General features: G+C 37.9%; 1 protein-coding gene across 1 annotated transcript in view; it reads left to right on the top strand.

Annotated features, from left to right (window-relative positions):
- The window catches only part of COL6A3 (collagen type VI alpha 3 chain), a 112145-nt gene that overhangs the window by 19519 nt on the left and 65178 nt on the right, over positions 1-27448 (top strand). Inside the window, exons 2-9 of the mRNA XM_087949339.1 lie at positions 2445-2579; positions 4452-5069; positions 9227-9826; positions 13028-13630; positions 17238-17834; positions 18557-19120; positions 22679-23275; positions 23774-24373. Coding sequence (XP_087805465.1) covers positions 2492-2579; positions 4452-5069; positions 9227-9826; positions 13028-13630; positions 17238-17834; positions 18557-19120; positions 22679-23275; positions 23774-24373 — 4267 coding nt within the window. The 5' untranslated portion in view covers positions 2445-2491. The remainder of the gene's footprint in view (positions 1-2444; positions 2580-4451; positions 5070-9226; positions 9827-13027; positions 13631-17237; positions 17835-18556; positions 19121-22678; positions 23276-23773; positions 24374-27448) is intronic.

Below are 27448 nucleotides of genomic sequence, written 5' to 3' on the forward strand. Positions count from 1 at the left end.
ACTGCAGCAGTGCGTGTGTTTGTGAAATATATTTTTCTGCTACATTCTTGGAACTTGATATTAGAACATCTGAACTTCCTCTACTCTGAGCGCTGTTCTTTGGAGGAAATGGCTTTCCTTGAATTGCATGTGCATTCTCCTTCAAAGGAGAAAACGGCTGTCCTTGCCATATTTGTATAATTAAAGAAACAATGTGTTTGCTTAGATTACAGATCCTTTCAGATATTTATGCATGTATGTAAGCATAGGAAGAGCTGCACATGAAATAGTTGGCTGGCTTGCCTCAAATACAGTGGGTTTAGGCAGAAAAGATTCCCATAGTGCTGGAAAAGACAGCCTTACTTTTGTATTGTAGAAGGAGAGTTCTTCAAACATTCAGTTTAACCTCTAACCCTATTTCTTGGTATTCACATGAATCCCAAGTTTCTTCATCAGTTTCTTCATCATAATCCTCATCCATCCATCCACATATGAAAATAGTTTTCCAACAGCAAAATTCTATATGCCCTGACAGAGAAATATGCATTTTTGCATATTCTGTTTTGCCAGGATAACAATTTCCTCTTGACCTCAATGTAACTCTGTTTCCAAGGTGGTAAAGAAGTAGCACATCTGGATTCAAATTGACCATCATATTCAATTTCTCCTATTTGAACTGAATCTAATGTTCATGCTTGTAACATAAGTATACAGAAGGCCTAAACCTTCCTATTTATCGAATCATGGTCAGTCTCATGGTCAGGATTTAGCACCTTGTTTTATTTCTGTTCCCAACAAAAGAACTTTCAAATGTTTTCTAAAAGAAATCATCAATGGAATTTTAGCCTTGATTATGATCATATACTTTGTATCAATTAACTTCTCAGATGATACTCAGTTTCTGACTGTGTCATGATTGGTGTATCTTTGACAGTTTATTTTTTTTACAAACCTGGGGCAGAATTTCATTAATAAGCTCAGAATTTGAAATGAAGTAAACTGAATTGAAATTATAAAACTCTCAGTTAATTGTAAAGAGATAATTCCATTTGCAAGTAGTCCTCGTGTTCCAACCATAATTGGGATAAGCAGCTCTGTTGCTAAGGCCACAGTGGTAAAGTGAAATGTCATGTGACCATACCAACTTATGACATAAGTTCTAGTTGCAGTCATTAAGTGAATCACCCACAGTTGTTAAGCATGACATTTTGCAACCGTGACTTGTGACTTTGAGCTGGCTTCCCCATTGACTTGGTGATGGTCATAAGTGGTGATCACATAACTGTGGGATACTATGACTATTGTAAATGAGCACCAGTTGCCAAGTGCTCAATTCACAATTAGGTGATTGCAGAGATACTGCAGTGACTGCAAGTTTGAGGATTGCTCATAAATCTCCTTTTTTTTTTTTTTTTGGCACTGTCCTAAATATGGTCACTGAAGTAATGGTCAGTAAACAAGGATTTCCTGTATGTGCATTTTGGGGAGAGGAAGCTCATGAAGTACTGAATACAGAATGCAGGTGGCCAAATGCTTCCTTAATTCTAAACAGAAAACTTTGAATTGAATATTCTAAGCCACTAGTTAAACTTGCATGGCATTGAGGTTACAACATTGGGAACTTTTTCAAAGGTGTGTCTCACTTAGCCAAGTCCAAGGGCAGAATTATTTTGGGAGAGGTGAGGGAAAGAATAGGAGATCCCGCTTGGCCCAAATTTGGTAATTGGTTTCATTGGAAGATACCTGAATGTCAGTAAAACACTGCAGTAAATTGTTTCTCAGCTAGCATTAACTGGTACCAGAAAAGGTAAGAAAAAAAGTCTTCTTATGAACATCAGTGAGATATTTTATAATGAAGAAATTACACCATTTTGCTACATAAAGACAAAAACAAAGTCAGTATTATGATGATGATATATTTCATGGATGGGATTCAAATTTTTTAACAACCGGTTCTGTGGGTGTGGCTTAGTTGGTGGGCATGGCTTGGTGGTCATGTTATTGGCTGGGTGTGGCCAACTCAATATCACTCACATTGAGGCACGCATCTCCTCGCCTGGCCTCTCATGACTGCAGGGATGCTGCAACAGTCATAAGTGTGAAAAATGGTCATAAGTCACTTTTTTCAGTGCCATTGTAACTTTGGATGGTCACTCCACACAAGCAAAGTACCAGGAAAGGAGGGGGAAAAACTCCAGAGAAGTTCCTGAGACAGGAAGTCTAGTCCTGCCAAGAATGTAATAAGGGTTAACGGAGAGGCAGTTTCTGTAAGCAACACCAGAATGTTTCCTTCCTGCCTTCCTTACAGGATTAGGCCAGTAATTTCTTCTAACAAACAGTTCTCTGAACTGCTTAGAATGTTAACAACTGGTTCTAGCGAACAGGTGCAAACTGGTAGAATCCCACTCCTGATATATTTTTGGTTTCAGGAACATTTAACTGACAATATTTCCATTTCTTTTCAGATCTAAAACTGATGCTTTGAAAAGCTAACAACTCATAACCAAACATAATGAGGAAGTACTGCCATTTGATTTTTGCAACAATCTGTTGTCTTTTACTCTTAGGCAATCATGAGGCTGATGCACAGGTTAAAAATAGTAAGTGTCTTCTATTTTTTTAATGATTCAGTATTGAAAAATGAAATTTATCCCAGGTTTTCCTTGGAAATTTTGAAGGGAAAAATATATTGCTATTGTATATTGCTGTAGTACCGATTGCCAATGTCTATCTTTGAATCTTTGCCATGCGTACATAGACATATTTAATATATGTATCACATCTCTTGCATGCCTGCCTTGGTGAACAAGCAGTTGCCTCTGCTATATCTACCTTTTTCGTCTTTATAAAATGAGTCTCCTGGAATAGATAAATGTCATTTATGGTATAGACACAGCATAAAAAAAATGGAGATATTTTTGTGAAAGGCAGCCAACTTTCATACGTTACATTTCTAAAGAGATAAGTGTTCTTTTTCCAGTGATACAGATGATTGATTTTATGCTCGATTCTTCTTTTTTGCAGTAAAGAATTAAATAATATTACAAAATATTTGGGAAATATTGTGCATTGGTACAATTTTCAATTAATTTTAATTTGACTTTTCTTCTGTCTGATGAACAAAGACAACATCACGTTCTTATAATATTGGTACTATACGAAGATATTTAATATGAACCAGAGTAAGAAAATGTGGAACTAGTGCTGTAACAACTTATTTCAGAACAACCTTTTTAAAATAAATCTGAAAATTCCCACAAAAAGCCTTTTCCTTTCAGCTGCCCCTGAATGCTCTCCATTTGCAACTCTCTCCCCCCACACCAGACCCCCACTTTTCCCTTTTTAGTATCTGCCTTTTAGTATTTCCCTTTTAGTATCTTTTAGTATGGAGTAGAGAAGGAAATATGTGCCTTCATTTCTTTCTTCTTTGTTTCACTGACTTGCTGGATAGCAATTAAAACACAAATTCCAGGGAACAGAGGGAGGGACTTTTCTCCAAAAAGGAATTGGACTGCTGAGTATCATGGTGAAAATCAATTACTGATTATGCTAAAACAACTGAGTTCTCATAAAATGCTAAGCCATAAACTATGGTTTATAACCCACATTGGTTAGTTGCATGCACTAAACCAAAACTAATGACTTTACAGCAGGGGTTCCCAACTCCCAGGATGTGGCCTGCTACCAGGATGTGGCCCGTTTGTAACAGGGCTGCATGAACGATGAGCCAGCACACACAAACACGTGTGTGCTGCTCCACTTGTGCAAGCAGTGGGCCAGCTTGCACATGTGCATGTGAATGCCTGGGCTGGTTCCTCTCTCCCCCAGCCAGACTGCCAAGCCATAAAAGTGGGGAACCGCTATTTTACAGGATATGTGAACTAGGGGAGAGAGAGAGAGTGAAAGAGATGGAAGAGAAGCAGAAAATCTCCTGCCACTCATTTAAGAAATGGGTGATCCTGCTCAATGGAAACTCATGTATGGAACTTCAGATGGCCTTATTAAGTGCAGATTTACCCCCTTTCAATACCTCTTGTCTCCTGGATTAGTCTCAGTATTCATCAATGAACTATTGAGTCAATATATTTTTAATATACTCCATAATTTGTGAAATCCCTGTAGAAGGAGAAACCAAGTATATAAAGAGCGCACTTGTTTTTCTTACCTAGGCAAGGAAATCACACTAAAATCATACCATAAGCAGAAACTATTGCAGTGGAAACCTTTCTAGCATAATTTAGCAAGAAAAATGCATTCCTGCAAGCTGCTTTAGAAGTTTAAAATGGCCATATCACTCAATGTTTGTTAAACAAGAATAATTTCCAGGATTTGAATAGTTTCCATCTGCCCCAGTGTAAATGAACTCAGTGTTGTTGGTGATATAAAAGAAGAGCCTGGCTATTAATGTAGGGCAAGATTTTCCTCCCCACCATGACCTCTGGAAAATCATAAATCAATGTGTTTTTTTAAAGATGTCAAAATCGGTGCTGCTGCTGATATAATATTTCTAGTGGATTCCTCTTGGAGCATTGGAAACGAACATTTCCAACTTGTTCGGGAGTTTTTGTATGATGTTGTAAAACAATTAGATGTGGGTGAAAATGATTTTCGGTTTGGTCTGGTCCAGTTCAGCGGAAGCCCACATTCAGAGTTCCAGTTAAACACCTATCATACTTTGCAAGATGTCCTCTTCCATATTTCACACATGCCTTACATGGGGGGAGGAACCAAGACTGGACAAGGATTAGAGTTCCTAATTCGGAACCATCTAACTAAAGCTGCTGGAAGCAGAGCAAGCAATGGCATTCCGCAGATTATTATAGTGTTAACCGATGGACGATCCCAAGATGATGTGGCTCTACCATCATCTATACTTAAAACTGCTGAGGTAAACATGTTTGCCATTGGAGTGCAGGATGCAGTGGAATGGGAATTAAAGGAAATAGCAAGCGACCCCCTTGATACACACCTATTCAACCTAGAGAACTTTACTGCTCTCCACGGCATTATAGGAGACTTAGTTGCCAGCATTCGCTCATCCATGACTCCAGAAATGGCTGGAGTAGAAGGAGGGATTAAAGACATCACAGGTAACACAATCTGCTCTGCCGTTGCAATATTTGTGTCTGAGGGAATTATTTGCTACTTTTCCATCATTTTAAGCATTTTAATACATAGCGCAAGGGCATTTCAAGGTAACAATAATTAACTTTACTTCTAGTGCTATATTAACATTTTCTGTTTGTATGATGTGTGGCTAATACTAAAATAGCATGCAGTGTAGAGAAGGAATGCAAGCAAAATGATAAGAGGAAAAGATGCTGAACAGAATATTGTTGCAAATATTTTCATTACTGTCAGGTTTACTGCATGAGTTATTCCATGCTTGGATGCTTGAATGCTCCTTCCAGGGAGTGTGTAATATTCAGACAAATAAAATTCTACAATCACAGCACTTACAATACACAGTATTTTAAGATTTTACAAAATGACATAGACTATACAAAGAGTAAGACATCTGTGTTTATCTGACTAATGTTACTGGTAGCTAGAAGAGAAGCTCCTTTTCCCCACAATGTTTCACAATTCATTAATTGTGAGATGTTTAGCCTCTCCTTAACTGTAAGAGTTTGCCTGGAAAAGCCCTAAAATGCACATTCAAAGGGTTCAAAACAAAGTCATACCCACCCCCAACAATATAATGGTTTTCTGCCATTACAGTAATTTCCCTGCCAGTCTCCTCAGGCTGTGCTTCTCTCCAGCTTTCTAATTATCTCTGTCCTCCTGGACATACAAATGGACAAAGAGAAGAAAGGGCACCAGAAGTCATTGCCTCCCATCTGGATAGCAGAATTAAAGTGGAAATCTCCTGTAAATCCCGCCTCTACATTAAGCAGAAGAAGAGGGGAGGAAATAATTTGACTGGAATAAAAACTTTATTTTATTTAATTAGTAAAAATGATGAAATAGAGCAGCAAATCTTATTGATTTAAATGTATCAATGATTATTCCGCAATCCTGCATTCTTAGACCTTTGTTTTTATACCTTAAAATGCATGGAAGGAATTATGTTGCAAAAAAAAATCCCAATAGCCCCAAAAGCTTTATAATATTTGCCTTGTTTTATTAACTTTATTCACTTCGGCTCAATCATGGTTCTGCATGATTCGCAGCCAAATGTTTTCATGAATAGAGCAAATAATGAGAGTCCTAGAGGAAGTACTCCTCTCTGCTATGCGATTTAATTTTATCATTTTATTTATTTATTAGATTTATATGCTGCCCATCACGCTATCTATATTTAAGTATAACTTTTTAAAAAAGTCTATCTGAGAAATCTGTACCTCCAGGGAAGATTATCCATTGAACTAGATTTCAATGTTTTAAAAAAATCACATTGCAAAAAAGATGAGGTGAATGGAAGATGCATTATTTTGAATATCCTTAGAGAATTATGGGGGCCAAGATGGGAAAGAGTTATTATTGCATGAATGGAAACTTCCCTTTCCTGCAATTACTTTCCTGATAGCTACTTTCATCCCTCTGGGACTCTGCTATCTGGCAGTTGGTCTCTCCCCTCAATGAACTAGGGTTCTGGGAGCTTCATAAGATGCCGAACAGGACTTCCTAGTTAGCCTTTATTAACAGAAGACTCTTGAACCTTGAGGCAATAACTTATCAAGAGTTCATAAGCACACATACTACTCTGCGGGCAGAGCTTGGTATCAATGCTTAAGGTGATAATTTTGTATTGGGTAAAAATATAATAACTGAAAGTTATTTTTGTTCTAAAAATGGATGTTTCTTTTTACATGCGTTCAGATATGATGCTGGTTACTTGTGTCCAACAATAAAGTGAAAAAGTATTTTTCTCTAACAATAATTAGGTGTTTCAAAAATTTAACAGGTTGGCTAATTAATTAATCTTCTTTGCATGAGTTCAAATGACACCCTTATGAATTTAACAATGCCCCCATATTAAATACTTCAAGCATCCATTTTCAAATGCACAGTGGAAGAGATGTTCACTATTCTAGCAACTGCAAGTGTTTACTCTTCAACAATATGCTCTGTGTAATTGGAAACTTCAAAATTGAAATTGCCTTGGTATATATTACACACTACCTTAGTTACTGCTTCCTTTTCAAGCCATCGGTTCTTTGCTGTTCTGAAACTCTGGAAAGCATGCTTTAATCTGCTTTTCACCCATACTTCAACTCTTCATTGTATTCGTTTGTATAAAGCTTCTTCAACAGTGACTAATTATCCAACTATTACACATACTGTCTTCCTGTTTCTTTGCAATTTGCAGTATTTAACAGAAAGTTTATACATTTAAAAAAAAATCTAAACAATTTTAAAGTTAATCCAATTTGATTTTTTTCAAACTTTCTGAGTTTCCAAGAAATCTTCATCACAAACAGTAGTCAAAAAGGGATAAGGAGATGTGCCTGCTCTTTGAGCTATACCTTTACCAGATAATATGCTTAGAAGGAATGAGAGTCATTGTATATTCAAACTGGCTCTTACGAGGTATATTTTAAAGTTAGCTTATATAACAAGCTGTCCCAAAAGTTGCCAGAAAGAAGGAACATAACTTTATAAGTCCTAATTTTAGGAATGTAGTACTAGTACTGATTATAGCCATATGGCTAAGAATCTGATTACTAAAATAATAAACAGGAAATTCTGAACAAAGCTTAAATTTATACACACACACACACACACACACACACACACACACACAAATTATATATGTATATAATATTATATATAATATATTCTTTTGATTGAAATGTCTGAGAGTAGTTAACTGAGGATTAGATGATGGTAAAAGAGAAAGTTTAGGCTACTAGAATATGTGAACTGTTCCATGTATCTCCTTCCATAAACACAGCTAGGTTTTTCATTGTTCTGAGTGATGGGTGCAGAGACTTGTGCAGGCGGAGGAAGAAACAAATTCAGCACTATGTATATTTATTTCACCAGCAAGCAGAAATATATAACTCTAAAAATTCTACTCAACTATGAGAGGCTTGAAAATATATTCTACATGATCATAATAATGTCAACAATCCATCTTCTCAGTTGAAAAATACATTCTCCATGCAATTATTAGGGTCACTATTGTGGATCCAGAAACAGGCATAGCGTATGTGGTTGGATAATTGTTATGACTGGATTTACCGCTTTAACACGATTCTGCATTACTTGATTGAATATCCAGTGGTAATATGTGAACAATTAAATCAGAAGTACATTTTTGTAGTAATGTTAACATTATATTCCCATAAATTCAAGGATACTTATATATGCTTACTTTCTTTTCTTTTGCACTTTGGTTTTATGTAGTTTATAATTAAAAAATATGGAGATAAATATAATCTAATGATCTAATAATCCTTAGATACAGAAGTATACACTCACATACAAACATTCTGCTTTTGAATGAAGAATACTTAATTTAATTCTTTAATAAATTGAAACACACATTTTATAAGTATGTTTCCCAGTTCCCCCAAAATCCTTTATTTATTGTGTTGCATTTTTAACACGATAGGCCTTTAAAATCTTTTCTGAGCTTTAAAAATATTTTTCTTAACTCCTATAATTTTATTATTATTCTATTGCATTTATTATCATTAGCCACTTGACTCAAATTTGTATTTTGAAAACAAATGCATGATTGCCTCTTTTGCCATGCAATTCCATGTATTTTTCTCTAATTTAAGACCCTTTGAAGTAAATATATGGAGAATTCCCAATTAAACTGTTTCTTATTTCTGATCCGTGTTAAATCTCAAAATGGAAACATTTTCCACTTATATTTTGCCACATCTTATGGGTGTAGGAAGTAAAACCTGGAGCATAAGAAGGCATTGTATATAGAAAAAAGCTTCTCCCTCATGTACAAAGCTCACATTTCTTTGATGATGAAGTTGTTTTAGAGCCTCATTCTATTTTAATGTGAGAGTGGCCCATCTGTGATTGCAAAATATAGTAATTTGCAAGAATATATAATACAAAAACTGTCCTTGTGGCAATTTTCCCAAAGACTGATCATTCATATTCAATCAGAATGCAGAACTGGCAGGAAAGTTTCATTGACTTTGATCACCACATGTTTTTCCCCCTCCATAATCGTGTTTCTTGCTGTTTTTCAAAGAAACATGTCAGAACACTATTCAACTTGCATGGATTCACTTGGTTTAATGCTTTCACCTGTTGCATTTCTCTTTTTTTCAAGCACAAGAATCTGCTGACATTATTTTCCTTATTGACGGATCAAAGAACGGCGCTGTCACTTTCTCAGCCATTCGTGATTTCATTGCAAATTTAATTGAAAGACTCTCAGTTGGATCTGAGCTCATACGCATTGGGGTGGTTATGTTTAGTGATGAACCCAGAACTGGATTCTCCTTGAACAGCTACACCCAAAAAGTTGATATTCTAGAGGCAGTGAAGGCCCTTAGCATTCTTGGTGGCGAGGAAGCTAATATTGGAGACGCTCTTGATTTTGTCATGCAAAACCACTTCACCCACTCAGGAGGCAGCAGAATAGAGGAAGGTGTGCCACAGATTTTAGTGCTCATAAGTAACATTGAGTCTAGTGATGACATAAGAGAAGGAGTTTTAGCCATGAAGCAAGCTAGTATATTCTCATTTTGCATTGGGGTCCAAAATGCTGACAATGCAGAGCTTCAGCAAATTGCTACTGATGAAAGCTTCGTATTTACTGCCCTGGATACACGTAACCTTGGTGAACTTCAAGAACTCTTACTGCCAAACATTGTTGGAGTGGCCCAAAGGCTCATTTTGTTAGATGCCCCAACCATTCTTACAGAAGGTATGTATTTTTCAATGAACTGTTATCTTGCATTTAGTTATTTTTGCTCTTATATCAAATGTTATTTGTTTGATAGTAGCCTGAGGATTGAGAATGATGGGATTGAGGGTAGATGCTTATGTGTAACTGCATAAACATAGATACTGTACTGCTGTGACTATACACCAAGGCACATGGAATGCTGCTATCTTCCCACCAAAGTAGTACTTACTTATGTACTTTGCCATTTAAAAAATGCACTAAGAAGTAGGAGTGATGTTACTATTATTGACCCTATTAAGACCACAATCGTGAACAGGGCTTCTGAAATTCCAAATGGCATTGCCAATTTTAAAAGTTTTGCCTGAAATTTAAGAACTCACCTGTCTTCTTAGTTTTTTCAGGAAAAGAATAAACATCATGGAAAAGATGAGAACCAAGGGGGAAATCTTTGCTTGTAATAGTGGCAAATATCTGTAGCTCGGGTGTAGGACGAGGGTGGAGATTCGTTCTCCAAGCTTGTGGGTTGGTTTCCAAATGTTTCGTTACCAGGCTAGGTAACATCTTCAGTGAATGTCAGTGTCAAATTTCCTCTGTTTATAACGGCTCCAGGTGTGGGTGTGTCAAGTGAGGGTCTTGTGACAGGACTTGTGATGGATCAGCTGTGAGTCATCAGTGAGTCTTGTGATGGGTCTTGATGGGTCAACTGTAACCAGTGTAACCAATTCTACATGGGATAAACATCATGTCAATTAAAAACCAGGATCCACAAACACCATCTGGCAGTCAAATCCCACAATTCCAAATCTTTAATCTCTACCCACACCGATACCAAACAGCACCGGTTTGATTGGAGCAACGCACAAAAATCATTGGTCATACTACAGCTGCCATGCTTGTGAGTGCATCGAAGCCTGGCACTCCACAAACAATTCCATCAACAGACACATTGACCTACAACCAGCCTAGGAACCCCTCAGAATCCAAATCAGCCACACAGTCAACCAGAGAGAGCATCGACCCTCAATCAACCCATGCAATTCCTCCCCCTCCAGCAGTTCACCTCCCAACAACTCTGACCTGACCACAAGACCCATTACAAGACTCACTGAGAACTCACAACTGAATGAAATAAAGATTCTACTGCAATTTAAAATGTGCTCACTCTACATCTGATCTGCTATGGAGCACCAGGATCTGAAAGATAAAAGCAGCTCCTAGAGTGAAACTCTTAGTAATCATTCCAGTCACTCAGATTCCAGATTGAAAAATGGCAAGGCATCAGTGTCCTGGTGATGGGTCAAGTAACCTATTTTTCAGTCTGAAATCTCTAGGCATAAATCTGTCTCTCTATTTTTGTGAGTTGAATGTTGCAATTCTGGAGAGAATAAAAATGAGATCCAGCCCAAGCCCTGTTTCCAACCCTGTTTCAAACTTTAAAAAATCCTAGGAGCAAAGTGGGGTGGGGAGGTTGAAAAGGCAAGTGGGGCTACATTTTTACCTGGGTGGCCTTGGAGAATGTTAATGCTTTCCGCCTGGAAGTCTGGATTAGAATAATAGAATTGGCTTGTCTTTATGATTTAGTATAATTTACAATGGATTATGTGTGAAATCCATGCTGTCTCTGTCCCATAACCAAACTTGAAAATGACTGGAGAGGGCAATCTGCTTTATCTAGGGTACTTTGTAGTAGGATACTTCCTCAAAAGATGGCTGGAGGCCAAGTGCTATTTATTTAGGACCCCACTCCCAAATCCATAACTTTGACTGGCCCTGCCCCCATCTATTCTCTGCCTCCCAAGTCCCAGCTGATTGGCTGGGTCTTCTTTTGTAAAGGAGAACGGAGCTGGAAAGCAGGTTAGTGGGGTAGGGAGGGAATGGGATTTTGCAGTAACCTTCCCCCAGGAGTAGGGAGGGAATGGAGATTTTACAGTATCCTTCCCCTGCCATGCCCACCAAGCCATACCATGCCCACCAAGTCATGCCCACAGAGCCAGTAGTAAAAAATGTTGAATCCCACCACTGGACTTCTTTTACATCCAGAGTAATAGATCTTTAGAGCTAAAAGTGATTGATGAGAATTTCACATTTAAGTCAGAATCATGTTTGCCGTAAGATCTATTACCTGCCACGTCACCATTTTTGGACTGAAGAGGATTCAAATGATCTGCTTCATCTAGGATACTCAGTAATTGACTTGCTGCAACTATCTCAACAACTTCCTTAATAACTTGCTGAGTTATTCTTCTATTGGGATTAAATATGTATAGTCTGAAACACACATGTATATTACTTATTTCTTATTGATGCCAATAGGTAATTAGTTTACTTCCACTCAGAGCTGAGTTTGCTCTGTATTCATTCATTCATTCATTCATTCATTCCTTTACATGCTGACAACCTATCTACTGGCTTAAGGTAGCATACAAATGCCTATTTACAGTAAAATTCAATATAGCAATTAAAACTATTTTAACTGTCCCAAAATATTTTCAGCCCCATCCTAAAGTATAACAGGGAAGGAGGGTGATGAATCAGATTAACCTACCACAGCACATTGTTCCATATTTGAGGAAAAGTGGAAATTATGGTTGAAGTTAACTGTGTCTGTGGCAGACTGGGCAAAAGGATTCCTGTGGAAACTCTTTGGGACAGTTTGTATAGCAGTACATGATCTTGCAATAATAAAGCTTTCATCACAATTCCATATGAGAACCATTACCATGTCATTTCAAAACGATAAGTTAATTTATTTTTAATAGGAATATCATCAAGGTAATATCAAATCCCTTTAACTTGTTCTTGGAATTGTGTGCTCATTCATAAATCTGTTCACTTACTGATGTTGGTTTTCTGTAGGTTTTGGACCTAGGTATGTTTTGCTGTTATAAAGCTGTTTATAACAGCTTCTCTTGGTCTTTCTATGTATGGAAGTGGGAAGGGAGGCAGAATCTTACAGTCTTTGATGTTATTTTACGGTAAAGCCAGAAAAATGTAGTTGCATGAATATTACCCACGAATTTTAAGCAGAAATACTGAAGTGCAAAAAAATCACAAGCATAAAGATTGAATATATTTGAATATACTGTAACTCAACAATTAAAGTAAATATCTTGTACAAGAAATATGAATGTTTATCTAATAATACTTGTACCAATTCAGAATGTATAAGTGTTCTTCAATGAATAAGCACACTGACTGCTTATATATTGTTGCTTACAGTTGTTGAAGTCAATAAGAGAGACATAGTCTTCCTGATAGATGGTTCTACTGCATTGGGAACTGCCCCCTTTAATGCAATTCGTGATTTCGTGATCAAAATCATCGGCAAAATGGAAGTTGGACCAGATCTCACTCAAGTTGCAGTGGCACAATATGCAGATACTGTAAGACCAGAATTTTATTTAAATAGCTTCCAGTTAAGAAAAGATATCACCGCCACTGTTAGGAAAATGAAACCAATGGGTGGTGCCACACTTAATACAGGCTCAGCACTGCAGTTTGTTAAAAACAACTTCTTCACCAGTGCCGCTGGAGCCAGGATTGATGAAGGTGTGCTTCCCATGTTGATTCTGATCACTGGGGGTGTGTCCAGAGATGATGTTCTCCAACCAGCACAAGAAATTAAAAGGAACGGCATCGTGGTCCTTGCTGTGGGAGCCCGAAATGTTGATCGTACCGAACTTGAACAAATTGCCTATGCACCAAGCATAGTTTTCATCCCCACAGAATTCCGCACAATTGTACTAACAAACTTCATTTCTGATGTTGTGTCATCTATAAAGTCACCCCCTATAAGAATTGTGGAAATACCATCACCAGAAGGTAATTTCTGTTCATTTTACTTAGCACTTAAAAAAAAAGATGTATGTATGCATGCATGTATGTATGTATGTGTGTATTTATATTGCTGTTTGATTCCTGTCACCAGCAGGTACATACAGGTAGACCTCTTTTAGCAACCACAGTTGGGGCTAGCAACTTGGTCATTGCAAAATAGTCACTAAGTGAAATTGCAACTGTACTTATTTTACTTCAGCTTTCTTTTACATTACTAACCTGTAAAAGTCATAAATGAGAGGAATGGTTATTAAGTTACTTTTTCATCACTATCGTAACTAAGGCAGTCACTAAACAAGAACTGCCTATAGAGTCTATTCATTGCTTGAAATTATTTATGGATAGGTTTTTATTGTTTGTATTTAACTAATTTAATTTAATTTTGGCAATTAAGTCGGTATAGAAAATATTGCATGCGTTGTAGCTAACATTTGAAAACATTGTGAGATATATTTTTCCATATATTTCTTTTGCCTTACATGTAAAAGTGGCAGATTCAAAATTATTAGCATTGTCCATTTATCCATTGATCACCATGATGTTTCAGCTAAATTGAGTTAGCTGGAATTAGGTATCACTTATTCAGTTGCCGTACTATTTAATTATTCAGTTATTATTTACAGCTATTAGTTCTTTATTAATATCCATAAGATGTTAGTAGAGAAATGCATAGATTCATTGTTTTTTCTAAAGACTTGTATATCCTCCTCCAAAATAATAGAAATACTTTTTCTCTCCCATCAATGTTATAATTAGATAATAATCAGTTCATTAAAAAATTAGCAATATGTAATTTATTTTAAGATTGAGGGTAGGAGATTTTTTAAATAGGAAATTTAATCCCTGATGGTCAATCTACTTTCTTCTCCATCCATCTGGCAATGTAACTGTTCACTCTAATCTTATCATAGAATACACAAGGAAGGTGAAAATATTTATTATAACCACAAAATGTTAGTTTTCTAAATGGCCTCTCCAATAATGTTGAATATTCATAACCACTTTGAAGTTACAGTACATCATCATTAATTTGCTAACTTTCCAGATAGCATTTAATTACCCTTAAGTTAGAATATAGTAAAATCTGCAACTTAAACCTTTTTCAAAGTGTACATTTCTTACTAATATTTTCTTGCATGGTACATATCACTGATGACATTTTTATTTTAGAGCTGAAATTAAAAATGCTCTTAAATGTTGCCTTATTTGTGAAGATACATTTTCTTCCTCTCCCCTTTTCTCTTTGTAAATATGTAATATGAATGTACATTCCTCCTTTTAAAGAAATGTTCACTTCTGTGATTAGGTTAATCCAATTTTGCGTGGAAACCAATTGCCCCATCCCACATCCCCAATCTTTTCAAATCTCTTCAATGGATTGGGGTTTTATAGGGTAACAATAGGTACTAATGGGGAACATTGGATAATAGGCAGCAAAATATTTTACTTTCACTTTTTCCTTTTTCTAAATATTGTATTTCTAACATTTATAAACAAGTTCTCCATTTATGCAGACATTCCTGGAGTTTTGATTGAAGAGCATGCAATTCTCTGTATCTATATATTACTATCTCTCATGTCTGTCTGTAACCATCAATTGGCCAAAATGCTGCATCAAAGGACAACAATTTTTCAACCCAGGACTAAATTACAGAATGCTGGCATCCATTACTCCCTTGGGAAGGAAATTTGGAAAGGTTGTGGCCACTGCACTCCTGCAGCCAGATGTCATCATATGATTATCATTTCAAATCCTCTCTGCCAGTTTCTCACAAGTCAATGGAGAAGCCAGCACTTGATCAAAATTGCAAAGAAAATATTTACTTGTGGGAAGCTGGTAGGGAGTGCTAGGCAATCAAGAAACTGGCAGGGAAGATCATAAATTTCTTGGATAAGTGTCCCCCAGCTGTGCAACCTGCTAATCTGCACTCATACTACACTAGCCACTCGACCACCCAGTAGACACCCATGCACTGATCCCTGACCCATACAGCACCTTTTCCACAACCTCACTCATCCCCACACATCTTTCCCAACTCATTTGACACTTCTCATGCACCGGCTATTCATCCTTCCTGACTTCTATTGCACCACCACATGCCTTCCTTGAGTGTGCAGCACCTCTGATATAATCTTCCTGACCCATGCTGCACTCAATCCCCACATGCCCTCCCCAACCCTTGCTACATCCAAATTCTGTACCAGTGTGGCACTTCTTATGCACTTTGCACATCCCATGCACCCTTCCTGAATTGTGCTGCATTCTCATGCATCCTCTGCAACCTGCTCGAAATCTCTTGCATATCCCCCACACCCTTCTTAATCTGCAACATGCCTTACATTCCTCCCCATTGGAGATGGTGTGTGTGAGTATGCAGAGGTGTGCAAGGAGTGCCACGCAGATTAGGATGGTGCATGGGATTGTGTGAAAGTTTCCATGCAGATTGGGGAGGCTATACAATAGTATGCAAAGGGTGCCATATGAGTCAGGGATTTTGCATAGGTGTGTGTGAAAGGTACAAGTCAAGGGGTGTGGTGTGGGTTGGGGAAGGTGCATGTGAGTGCACAGGGGTGCACAAGGCTGTGACAGTTGTGGTGAAGGTCAGGGAAATTGCATGGGAGAGTGCAACTGCTAAGTAAGTTTCGTCTCTGAAGTGATGGCCCAATGTGTTATGATTAATCTCATCTAAAACTCATCTGTTAAAATTGGATTAATTGCAGATTGTATTCTTTGACTTTCTATGCCATGGTCCATGCTTAGTAACATTGTGATCTAAAGATTTCTAGATAAAATTCAAATTTTCAACTAGTAAAAGGGTATAAATAGTCCCAGTTCATGGCAGGAAATTTTGCTCTTTGATACATTAAGTGGCCAAAACAGAGCACTCCACCCTGAAAAAATCATGATGCCAATGTACATGTTTTTTTTTCCAAATCATGTCTGATTTTCAGAGGTTGCCTGGATAAGTCCCTGCAATTTTCCTGGCAAGATTTTTCAGAAGTGGTTTGCCATTGCTCCTTCTTAGAGCTGAGATAAAGTGATTGCCCAAAGTCATCCAGCTGGCTTTGTGCCTAAGGCAGAACTAGAACTCAAGTTTCCCAATTTGTAGCCTGATGCCTTAACTACCTATATCAAGCTGAATCTAACATACAGGTGAAGATTTTCCAATTGACCTTATTTGACCAGATGATCAGAGTCTTTGGAAACTTTCTAGCCCACTTGCATTGTCCATTGAATTCAGTGGAATAGAATCTTAATATCAGATAATCTATCCACAGTTCCACATGCTCACATGCAGTCAGCAATCATTACTTGCAAATGGAAATCTGACAAATATCACATTTTAAAATGTAGTTGGTGTGTTTTGATTAATCGTGTGGCAAATGGCTCTTGATACTCCTCTCGTTTCTTCTTTTCATGCCTGCCCTTTCTTGTCCTGTCCTGTCCTGTCCTATCCTGTCCTGTCCTGTCCTGTCCTGTCGTCTCTTGAATGAGGTATACATGTGTGTACCGCAGTTGCAAATGCACACATGACCAATACTGGTGTGTTTTTCTATGAAGTCTCATGTTATTTTCTGTGCTCTACTGCAGTTGTAACCAAAAGAGATATCGTCTTTCTTTTGGATGGATCAGCCAACGTTGGAAATACCAACTTCCCATATGTCCGTGACTTTCTTGTGAACCTAGTTAATTCTCTTGTTGTTGGAATTGATGATGTACGAATCGGCGTAGTACAATTTAGTGAGAACCCCAAAACAGAATTCTTTTTAAACTCCTTCCTAACCAAGGCAGATGTCCTTTCTCGTCTGAGGCAGTTGAGACTGCAAGGAGGGTCAATTCTGAATTCAGGAGCTGCACTAGATTTTGTGCGTTCCAATCACTTCACTGAAGCAGGCGGGAGCAGGAAAGATGAGAATGTCCCTCAAGTGCTAGTCTTCCTTGCGGCAGGGCCATCTGCTGATGCCTTCCAAGATGCCGCCAATGCCTTAGCTCGTGAGAGAGTGCTCACCTTTTGTGTTGGGGTTAGGAACGCCAAACTAGCAGAACTTCAGCAGATTGCATTTAATCCACAAATAGTATATTTTAAGGATGAATTCAGCTCTCTGCCAGCTTTACCACAGGAAATTATTAGTCCACTAACAACATATGTTAGTGGAGATGTGGAAGAAGTTCCAAGCACATCAACAGGTAATTTGCTTTTTTTCATATTACATTGACTTTTCTTTTATCACAGAGATATGTCTTGAGTGACATGCTAATTTTATGAACTGTTAATTGTATCTTATTATATCTGACATTTTATATCTTATATGTTATATTAACAACTAGAGGCACTGCCATGGCTATGGTGCTGAGCCAGGAGTGGGATAGCCAGGCTCTGCCCTGCCTTTAGGCATAGATGGCACAGTGGATGACTTTGGGCCAGTCCCTGACTCTCAACTGTGGTCCAGGAAATTGAAAAGTACCACCCACTGGTCCAGCATCATATAATTTTTATTATTGTTATTATATACATACACCCCCACAAGAGGGAGAGTGGTTGGGGACTCTTTTTTAGCAGAGAGAAGTGGGGGGCCCAATAGCAGAAGGGTCCAGTGGGAGAACACAACAGTCTGTTGCCCAGACTGAATATCTCGCATGCCATTACCAAAATGTGTCAGTCCAGAAAGTTTTTTCTTAAACCATCTCAGCATCAAGCCTTTTGAGCAAGTGACAGGAGCAGCTTAAATTGTAAATATAGGAATGCCAATAATCTTTCCATTTCCTATCAGAATTGTAGAAAGCGATCACCTGAGTCAAATTATATTTCTAACTAATCAAATGTGATTTGGATTTCTTGTCACTTATATATACATAAATTCTGTAATAAAATGATACATACTGAATATTTTTACCTCACTTCATTCCAGAAAACAAGATTGATATTTTATTTTTGATTGATGGCTCATTGAATGTGGCTGGCCAGTTTCCTGCTATTCGAGAGTTTCTGCTCCAAATTATTTCTGACCTGAATGTGGGGCCAGATACTATACGAGTAGCTGTAGCACAATTTAGCGACAATGTAAACGTGGAGTTCAACTTTGACACCCCATCCAAGATAGAAATCCTTCAGAAAGTGAGAAAGATGAGGATGAAAGGAGGAAAGCTACTAAACATTGGAGCTGCACTAGATTATGCTGTAAAAGACATCTTTGTAAGACGTGCTGGGAGCAGGATTGAAGAAGGCGTGCCACAATTCCTGGTTCTTCTTGTGGCTGGGACATCAGATGACACTGTGGATGAAAGCGCTGATACCGTGATACGAACTGGTGTGATTACTTTTGTTATCCAAACCAAGACCTCTGATCCAGCTGAATTAGAAAGGATAGTTTATGCCCCTCAGTTCATTCTAAAGGTTGATACCCTTTCTCAAATTGGAGACATACAACACGAAATAGTCAATCTATTGAAAACCATAGAACTTAAACCTCAAGGTATATTTCTTTATTTTTATTTTATCACTTGATGTTCATTATTTTTTTAAAATATTCAGACTGATTGATTGGGGTGTTACCCCACTGCAATCAAACAGACGTTCTGTGTTATGAAAGATCTGATTTTCTACAGCCTACTAAAATCAGTCAGGATTAGAATTAGATTTCTTTATTGGCCAAGTGTGATTGGATACACAAGGAAGGTGACACATAGACAATCAGATATATTTATGAAGCCAATGCACTTTGGCAAATTTGCAAACATATTCTTCAGCTGAAAACTGACAAACCATTATAAGCTGAATCCAAATTTAGAACAAGGTACAGGACCATTTTTCATGGTCGATAAAGTTGGAATGGGAAAAGCTAGCTAGTTCTTCTTTTAGGAATTTTATTCTGGGAAATTTCCAGGGACATGTTTTGCTACTGAAAAGCATTACCCATGAAACCCCTAATAATCCCACCTCGAAATAATAGATTCAATCAGGGCTTCACAATATCGTAGAAAAAAACCCGTTGCCAATAAGTGCAAGAAGTGAAAACCAATGTGAATAAAGATTCTAGTGACTCTAGGAATCTGAGAACTTAAAGATTTTTTCAGCCCTGAAACTTGTCTCTAGTGTTAATTTATTTGTCAGGGCTGTAGAAATACAAAATCATTTGGGGGAAGGGAATCTCATTACCAACTCTCCCAAGGACTCTTTGTAAATAAGCGGCTTTACTCTGATCCTTGTAATGGAAAAGCAACATTCCTTAGGAAGTATTTTAGGGTAGAAATGTACCAGCTCTACTCTCTTTGTAATTCTGCTGCAGATGGCATCAGGAAAGCAACAATCCAGAACATGATCATTGGGAAGTGACTATGCTATGTAGAAAGCTGCAAAAAGAAACTTTGAAAATATCAAAAATCAGTTGTATTATGAAAGACACAATGTTATTTCAAGTCAAATAATTTATTCAAGTTCAATAGCAGAAGATTCCTCTGAGAAGCTACTAGGTCTCATACTCTCTATCTGGCCTATCAGCAAATTCTGAAACAAACATTTTTGGGTTTCATGTCATTGTTCCTTTATGATGCCTTTTCTTTCATAGTTTTCCCAGGTTTTTTTAAAACTCTGTTAGTAGAACAAGCAAAGTTAATTTTAATTTAAAAGATAAAAATGAACACATTCTAAGAAATGATTGATATGAAGATGAATCTCATTTTTTCCTTCTGAATCTGTGAATCTGAAGTTCAGAAGAAGAATGATGTATTTCTGATAGATGGTTCAGATGACTGCAGAAGTAGTTCTACAGGATTTAATACTTTTGTACAAAGAATTGCTGATAGCCTGGATATTGGTCCTGATAAAGTTCAGGTTGATGTGGTCCAGCACAGTATCAGCCTAGAGTTCCTTCTGAATGAATATTCTGTGACAAGATTGAGATGATCAGTGTCATTCAGAGATTATCTCCTATGATCTCCTCTTCATTTAACACAGGGGCAGCCTTTAATTAACTTGCTAGAGATGTGTTCCTGAGCCCACCTGGAAGCAGGATATCTGAATGTGTCCCACAGTTCTTGATTTTGCTGTCAGCTAAAAAGACAAGAGATTATGTCAAAAAAGCTTCCTTGGATCTGAAAATGATCCTTTTAGCATTGGCATTGAAAATGCAAATGTCACTGAGCTGCAGACAAATTCTTTTGTTTCTGAATTTGCTGTCCTTGTTTCTGGCATTAGTGAATACCTTATACATTAGTGAACTGAATAAGGCTTACAGAAACTCCTTTCAGTGTTGTCTAACTCAGGGATCCCCAACCTTCGGCGCGGACGGTCCGGTTCTGGCGTCAGCTGGCGCCGCTGGTTGCTGGCGAAAAATCACTCCACATCACCGGAAAAGTGATTTTCATCAAAAAGATGGCGGTGTAGCGCTCGGTGAGCTTTTCCGGTAGAAATGGCTTTCTACCCGAAAAGCTCACTCGAAGCGCTGAGCTGCCGCCATCTTTTCGTGAAAATTGCTTTTTTACCAAAAAGATGGCGGCGCCAGCAACCAGCGGAACCGGGTAAGGCTTGTTCCACGGCCCGGTACCGGTCCGCGGACCGGCGGTTGGGGACCCCTGGTCTAACTGACCAGGGCAGAAATAGAAGCCTCGGCCCCTGAGCTGATTTTTTCACCATTTGGCTCAGGGGATTTTTAAAAAAATTATACTGTAATTTGCAACTTAAAACAAAGCATATAATGAACACAGGGTGACCAAAATTAATTGCTGCTACTTTTCAAAAAGCATTGTTTTCAACAGCCTGCTCGCTGTTGAAAATTCTGGATAAGACAATCACATTTCTACAACCATATAATTAGTAAAGCCAGAAGATATCTTTATGAACATTTCTTGAGATTTTGTTTTTCTCAATCCCCCCCCACTTTCAATTTCCATAAATAAGGCCAGTAAAGATTTTTCCTTTTTCTTTTTACAATCACTAATTCTTGCCCTAATGCACAGAAAGGATAACAGTCATTATGAAAAATGATTACTGGCAGCCAGGTGTCCACCCAATTGATGTTCTTCCAAATGCAGTGGGACAGAATGAAAGAAGAGAGTTGAAGGGAGGGAGGAAGAAAACAAGGAAATAATTTTACCACTTGAATAGCGATCGGTGAACTCCATCCACAAAATATTGGATAACTTCTTCTGTTCCTGGATAAATTTACTGAAAGATTCCCCCCTCCCCCCCATTTCCCTGCTTATAAATGGGGCAGAAAATGTTGAATAAGCAGTGCATAATCAAATCATTGGAGTGACTAAATAATTCTAGGTTACGTTCCTAGGTCACATTTTATTTTCTAAATATTTTTTGTACAGGGAGTAGGGCATGCATTTATAGATAATAAAAAATATGCCTATAACATCTGTGTTACTTTACTAGTGATCTGACTTCCCATGCATATTGACATAGAAAAATAGGCAAATATCCTTTATAATGATGATAGTCTTCTATACAATATATTGGATATGATAGTCTCCTGCATATAGCAGTAGAATAGCTGATACTATGTGGTATTCCAGTTCAGAAGGAGTCTAGGCTAACTGGAGTTGCACAGCACCACAAACCATTATTTATTGTTCTAAATATAGATGAGAATTTCCAGATTTGTAGGATTCAAGTCATCACATCGATTTTTGTTAATATTTTATTCAATCAGTATTTTTATTTCCATGATTTAAATGTTCTAAAAATGTTCTTACATACATTCAATTCTAATAAACATACATTACACTATTCAACAATTGCATACCTTAGTAAAGCAAATAGTGTATATGGGTACCCTCTATGTCTCCCCCTGAGAATTTTATGGAAGAAATAGGCAATAGAAAAGTAAAATTAATAAACATCATTTATCAATTTAATCAGAAACGCTATTTTCCAATCAGATTTTCAGTGTGTATTTTCTATAGCTTTTTAACAATATTTTGTACTGTGTGGCTGTTAGTATTAGCTAATTAACTACTTTAATCATGTTGAATTTATTTGCTAGTATAATTTTGACTGCCATCTAATATCATTCTTTGTTCTACAGCTACAAAGAAAGACGTCGTTTTCCTTATTGATGGCTCTCAGTTTGCAATTTCTGAGTTCCCTTCAATTAGTGAATTTATCGAACGGCTCGTAAACAATATGAATGTGGGTTCAGATGCTACTCGAGTAGCTGTAATTCAATTCAGTGATAGTCCCAAAGTTGAATTTTTGCTGAATGCACATTCTACTAAGGAGGAGGTGCTAGCTGCAGTGAGAAGACTAACTCCCAAAGGTGGGAGGCAAGTGAATCTTGGTTCTGCCTTAGAATATGTGTCAAAGAATATCTTTACAAGGCCTTCTGGGAGCCGCATAGAGGAAGGAGCACCTCAGTTTTTAATCCTTATTTATTCTCACCGACCTCATGATGATACAGAAAACCCGGTACACCTGATCAAACAGATTGGTGTGGCTCCGCTTCCTATTGGAAAGAATGTGGATCCTGAGGAAATTACCAAAATAGCACTTAGTTCTGATTATGTGTTTCAAGTGGCAAGTTACCAAGATCTACCTAGTTTGGAACAGAAAATGTTAACCCCTCTTACAACATTAACTACCCAACAGATACGAAAAATCATTGCTGATACAAGTCGCCCTACAGGTAAGGTGATTTGTAGGATTGTCTGAGTAGAACATTGCCCCATCATCTGCCTGTCTTTCCTGCTTCCTTTTTGCAGTGACTAGCATAGAGGTACATCATTCTCGGCATTTGGCAAGACAGAGCTGTAGTATTTCTCTAGGTCCAAGCCAAATTTTATTTCTATATTGGGACCAGGATGACAACCCTCTCGCTTGAGAGCCAGGGTTGCCACATTTTCAGGGATCCAAAGCACCAAGCAGAATTGTAAGATGTGTTTTTGATTTAAAAAAAAAGCAGAGGAAAATAAAGTGTAAGTTCAGCATTTGACCACTGGTCCTTTTGGACCAGCCTTACCTCAACTGACAGGACTTTAAATTGTCTACTGCTGCTTCCCCAGATTCTCTTCACTGAGACAGGGACTAGCCAGGGGTTGAAGCTGCATATTAGACATGAACTCCTTTCTGTGAGAAAAAAGCTGGTCTCATTCTGTTTTCCCATTCACCCCACCCCTCATTGTAGACATTGACAGTGAAGCCATGGACATCGTCTTCCTTGTTGATAGCTCTGATGATGTCAGACCAGATGGACTTGCTCATATTCGTGATTTCATTTACCGGATTGTCCAAAAGCTAGATATCCAACCAAACAAAGTGAGAATTGCTGTTGTCCAGTTTAGCAATGAAGTGTTTCCCGAGTTCGACTTAAAAACCTACCGGACCAAAGAGAGTGTACTACAAAGCATACGGCGCTTAAGGCACAAAGGTGGTTCTCCCCTGAATGTTGGGAAAGCTCTGGACCATGTCATGAAGACACTCTTCATCAGATCAGCAGGAAGTAGGCGAGAAGATGGAATCCCCCAGCATTTAATCCTCTTGCTTGGAGGGAGATCCCAGGATGATATCAGCAGGCCTACTATTCTGGTGCAGAACTCTGGGATTCGTATTCTGGGAATTGGAACAAGACAAGTAGACAGTGTGGAATTGCAAAGGATCACCAACAATCCCCAAACTGCAATTATTGTGAGAGATTTTACTGAGCTCCCAGCAATAGAAAAACGGGTCCGTGCAGCAATTGATACAGTACAACCACCAACTGAACTACCCACTGAAGTTATCTCTGGTCAGTCTTTCTTTTTTTAAATTAAAATGCGGAGTTGGAATAATATTCAGGGGGATTTAAAGAAATAAGTTTATGAAAATGAAAATTGATTTCTGTTTTCACTTCAATAGTACCTATAGCTGGGGTCAACACGCTGCTTTGTATAAAATAAAATAGAGTTTGCAACAGAGCTATTGCATGAAAAGGCACCATTAAAATTTAGCTTTCGATTTTCTTTACAATATTCAAAGATTAGTGTAGTTTTTACATTGTACTTTTTTTTGCATGTTTAATAAGAGGTTCAGTTTGGAACGTGCTTTTCTGTAAACAAGTTAGAATGAAACTACCCACCTCTAATCAACAAATCTAGACCTTTTGGGTAATTCTGCCTTCCAGGCTAAGCTGCTTGTTTCTGATAGAGCTCCAGGTGACTCTCAAGCCAAGTTCAGAATTTCCAGTCTAAATTTCAGTGGGTTGGCAACAGGGCCAGAATGTTCTCAGCCTAACTTACTTATATGACCTAATTGGTCACACTACTGCTTCTGGCCCTTCTCATGCATACCAGAAAGGCAAGCCTTGGTGCTTGGTAATTGTGTAGCTGAGTCTGCTTCTGCCTGCCTTTTCCTTTTATGGTTTTTTTTTTTTCTAATGAGCTCCTTTCCTTTTGTTTCCCAGACTTTTGCCCACACAAACACCTTCATCCCTGTTTCCCATAATATTTCCTCTGTAATCAACACAAAACCCTTTCTTTTTCCCTTTTATGATATCATTATACCCTCCCATGCTACCATAATTAAAGCAATAGCAAGTGAGTTTGTTCCTATGCCCCTTTACTGGTCCATACAAACTTTGCTAATAAGGAAGAAGTGATTGTTCAGCTTCATAAACATAAAGGAGCAACCTTTAAAATAAAAGGTGTTTAAAAATTAAAGATGTTTTTAAAAAGAATAGTAAGGGAATCTTTGTAGTACTGTGGGCAGAGGATGGAAAAGTAAGGAAGCGTGCTTCACCCATTCTGGGCAGAAGTCAAAATGGTGAATGGGTCGAATGGAACATGAAGTTTGAGAGGTGAGGATAATTCATTGACTGAATGAGCCATTGATGGGTCAACTGAAAGATTGATAGAAAAAAGGTGGAGAACATATTGAGTGTTCTCAATTCAAGACTGCTTTGCTTGGGGAAATAAATAGCTTTGAATTGTGTTTAGAAAACAGGTAGGGCTAAATCTGCAATGGGCTAGGAAGGCAAGAGGACGGCATTATCTGTCCCTGCAGTTAAAAAGAGGCCAGTGACCTGCACGGATGGCGAGCCAAGCAAAAAGTAGGGATCTGCACCTTGGTTATACACCAATTTCATCTTGTGTTATATTGCAGTTTCATCTGCAGAAATTGAAATCTATGTACAGTACTTGGGAAGGTGGACTGAGCTGTGTTAAGATAGAATCAATAGGTTTTAAGCAAGGAATTTTTCAGAAGGTAAAATTATTAAAACAAAAACTGTTTCATTTATTTATTAACAATGCAACAACAGACAGCCATTGCACTGGAATAGAATGGAAAGAAAACAACTCTTTCCCCACAATCTCAAACTCTCTCATATCTACTTGTCTTCCTTCTTCTTTCTGTACCATCTGTGGATAACAAACCACTCCCAGGCTTACTTCCTCAGAACTGGACTTGATCTGTTGCCTTAAATGGAATGTGGATCCTGAAAATTTGGGAAATTTATCCTTTATTTAAAATAGTATAGAATGAAATGGAATGGAACGGAAGGGAATAAAAACATTATTGTCACTTTAAATGTACACTGATCAGCATACATTAAAATGAAATTTCATTGCATTCAGCTTTCAAAAAATAACCATTATGCATATAAACACATACATACAAGTATACGACACAGAGAAACATCACAGTCTAGTTTGAATGTATACATATACAGTACATGGTGGGGGAAAAAAAGAAACTTGCAAGTTTACAAGATGGATGGCATAAGGAACAAAGCTGTTATGAAATCTAGTAGTCCTGCTACAGATACTTTGAAACCTCCCAGAAGGGAGCAACAAAAACAGACCATGAAGTGGGTGTGTGGGGTCTCTAACAACGCTTCGAGCTCTAAGCACATAGTGCTTATAAGCAATATCCTGAATAACAGGAAGCGAGCTTCCTATAATTTTCTCAGCTATCCTTACCACTCTGTATGGATTTTCTATCAGAGGCACTGCTTCCACCAAACCAGTGATGCAGTTTGTTAAAACATTCTCAATTGTAATAAGAGGTCAGGACAGAAGGAGAAAGATGTGTTTCAGAATAGTATTGGAATGGAATGGAATGGAATAGAATAGAATAGAATAGAATAGAATAGAATAGAATAGAATAGAATAGAATAGAATAGAATAGACTTGGAGCTCTTCTAGTCCAATCTCCTATACCATTTCAGACAAATGATTATTCAATCTCTTTTTAAAAACTTCCAGTGTTGGAACATTCACAACTTCTGGAGCAAGTTGTTCCACTGATTAATTGTTCTCACTGTCAGGAAATTTCTTCTTAGTTCTAGGTTATTTCTGTCCTTGATTAGTTTCCATCCATTGCTTCTTGTCCTGTCCTCAGGTGCTTTGGAGAATAGCTTGACTCCCGCTTCTTTGTGGCAACCCCTGAGATATTGGACCACTGATATCATGTAACCCCTACTTCTTTTCATTAAACTAAACATACCCAATTCCAGCAACTATTCTTTATATGTTTTAACCTCCAGTCTTTGTTGCTCTTCTCTGCACTCTTTCTAGAGTTTCAACATCTTTTTTACATCATGGCAACCAACACTGGATGCAGTATTCCAAGTGTGGTCTTACCAAAGCATTATAAAGTGGTGTTAATACTTCACTTCAGGGCTGTCAAACTGGCGGCCTGCAGGCCAGATACAGCTCACGCAGGCCATGGCCACCCCGGCTCAGAAAAGGCAAAAAACATCATGATACATCACGAACTGGCCGGGATACAATTGAGGTTCACACCCCTGCTTCACATGATCTTGATTCTATCCCTTTATTTATGCAGCCTAGAACTGTTCTGGCTTTTTTGTAAGCTGCAGCAC

The sequence above is a fragment of the Notechis scutatus genome, chromosome 1 (assembly GCF_049901735.1).
Source record: "Notechis scutatus isolate UNSWTSFEM ecotype Mainland chromosome 1, rNotScu1.2, whole genome shotgun sequence".
NCBI classification, from domain to species: Eukaryota; Metazoa; Chordata; class Lepidosauria; order Squamata; family Elapidae; genus Notechis; species Notechis scutatus.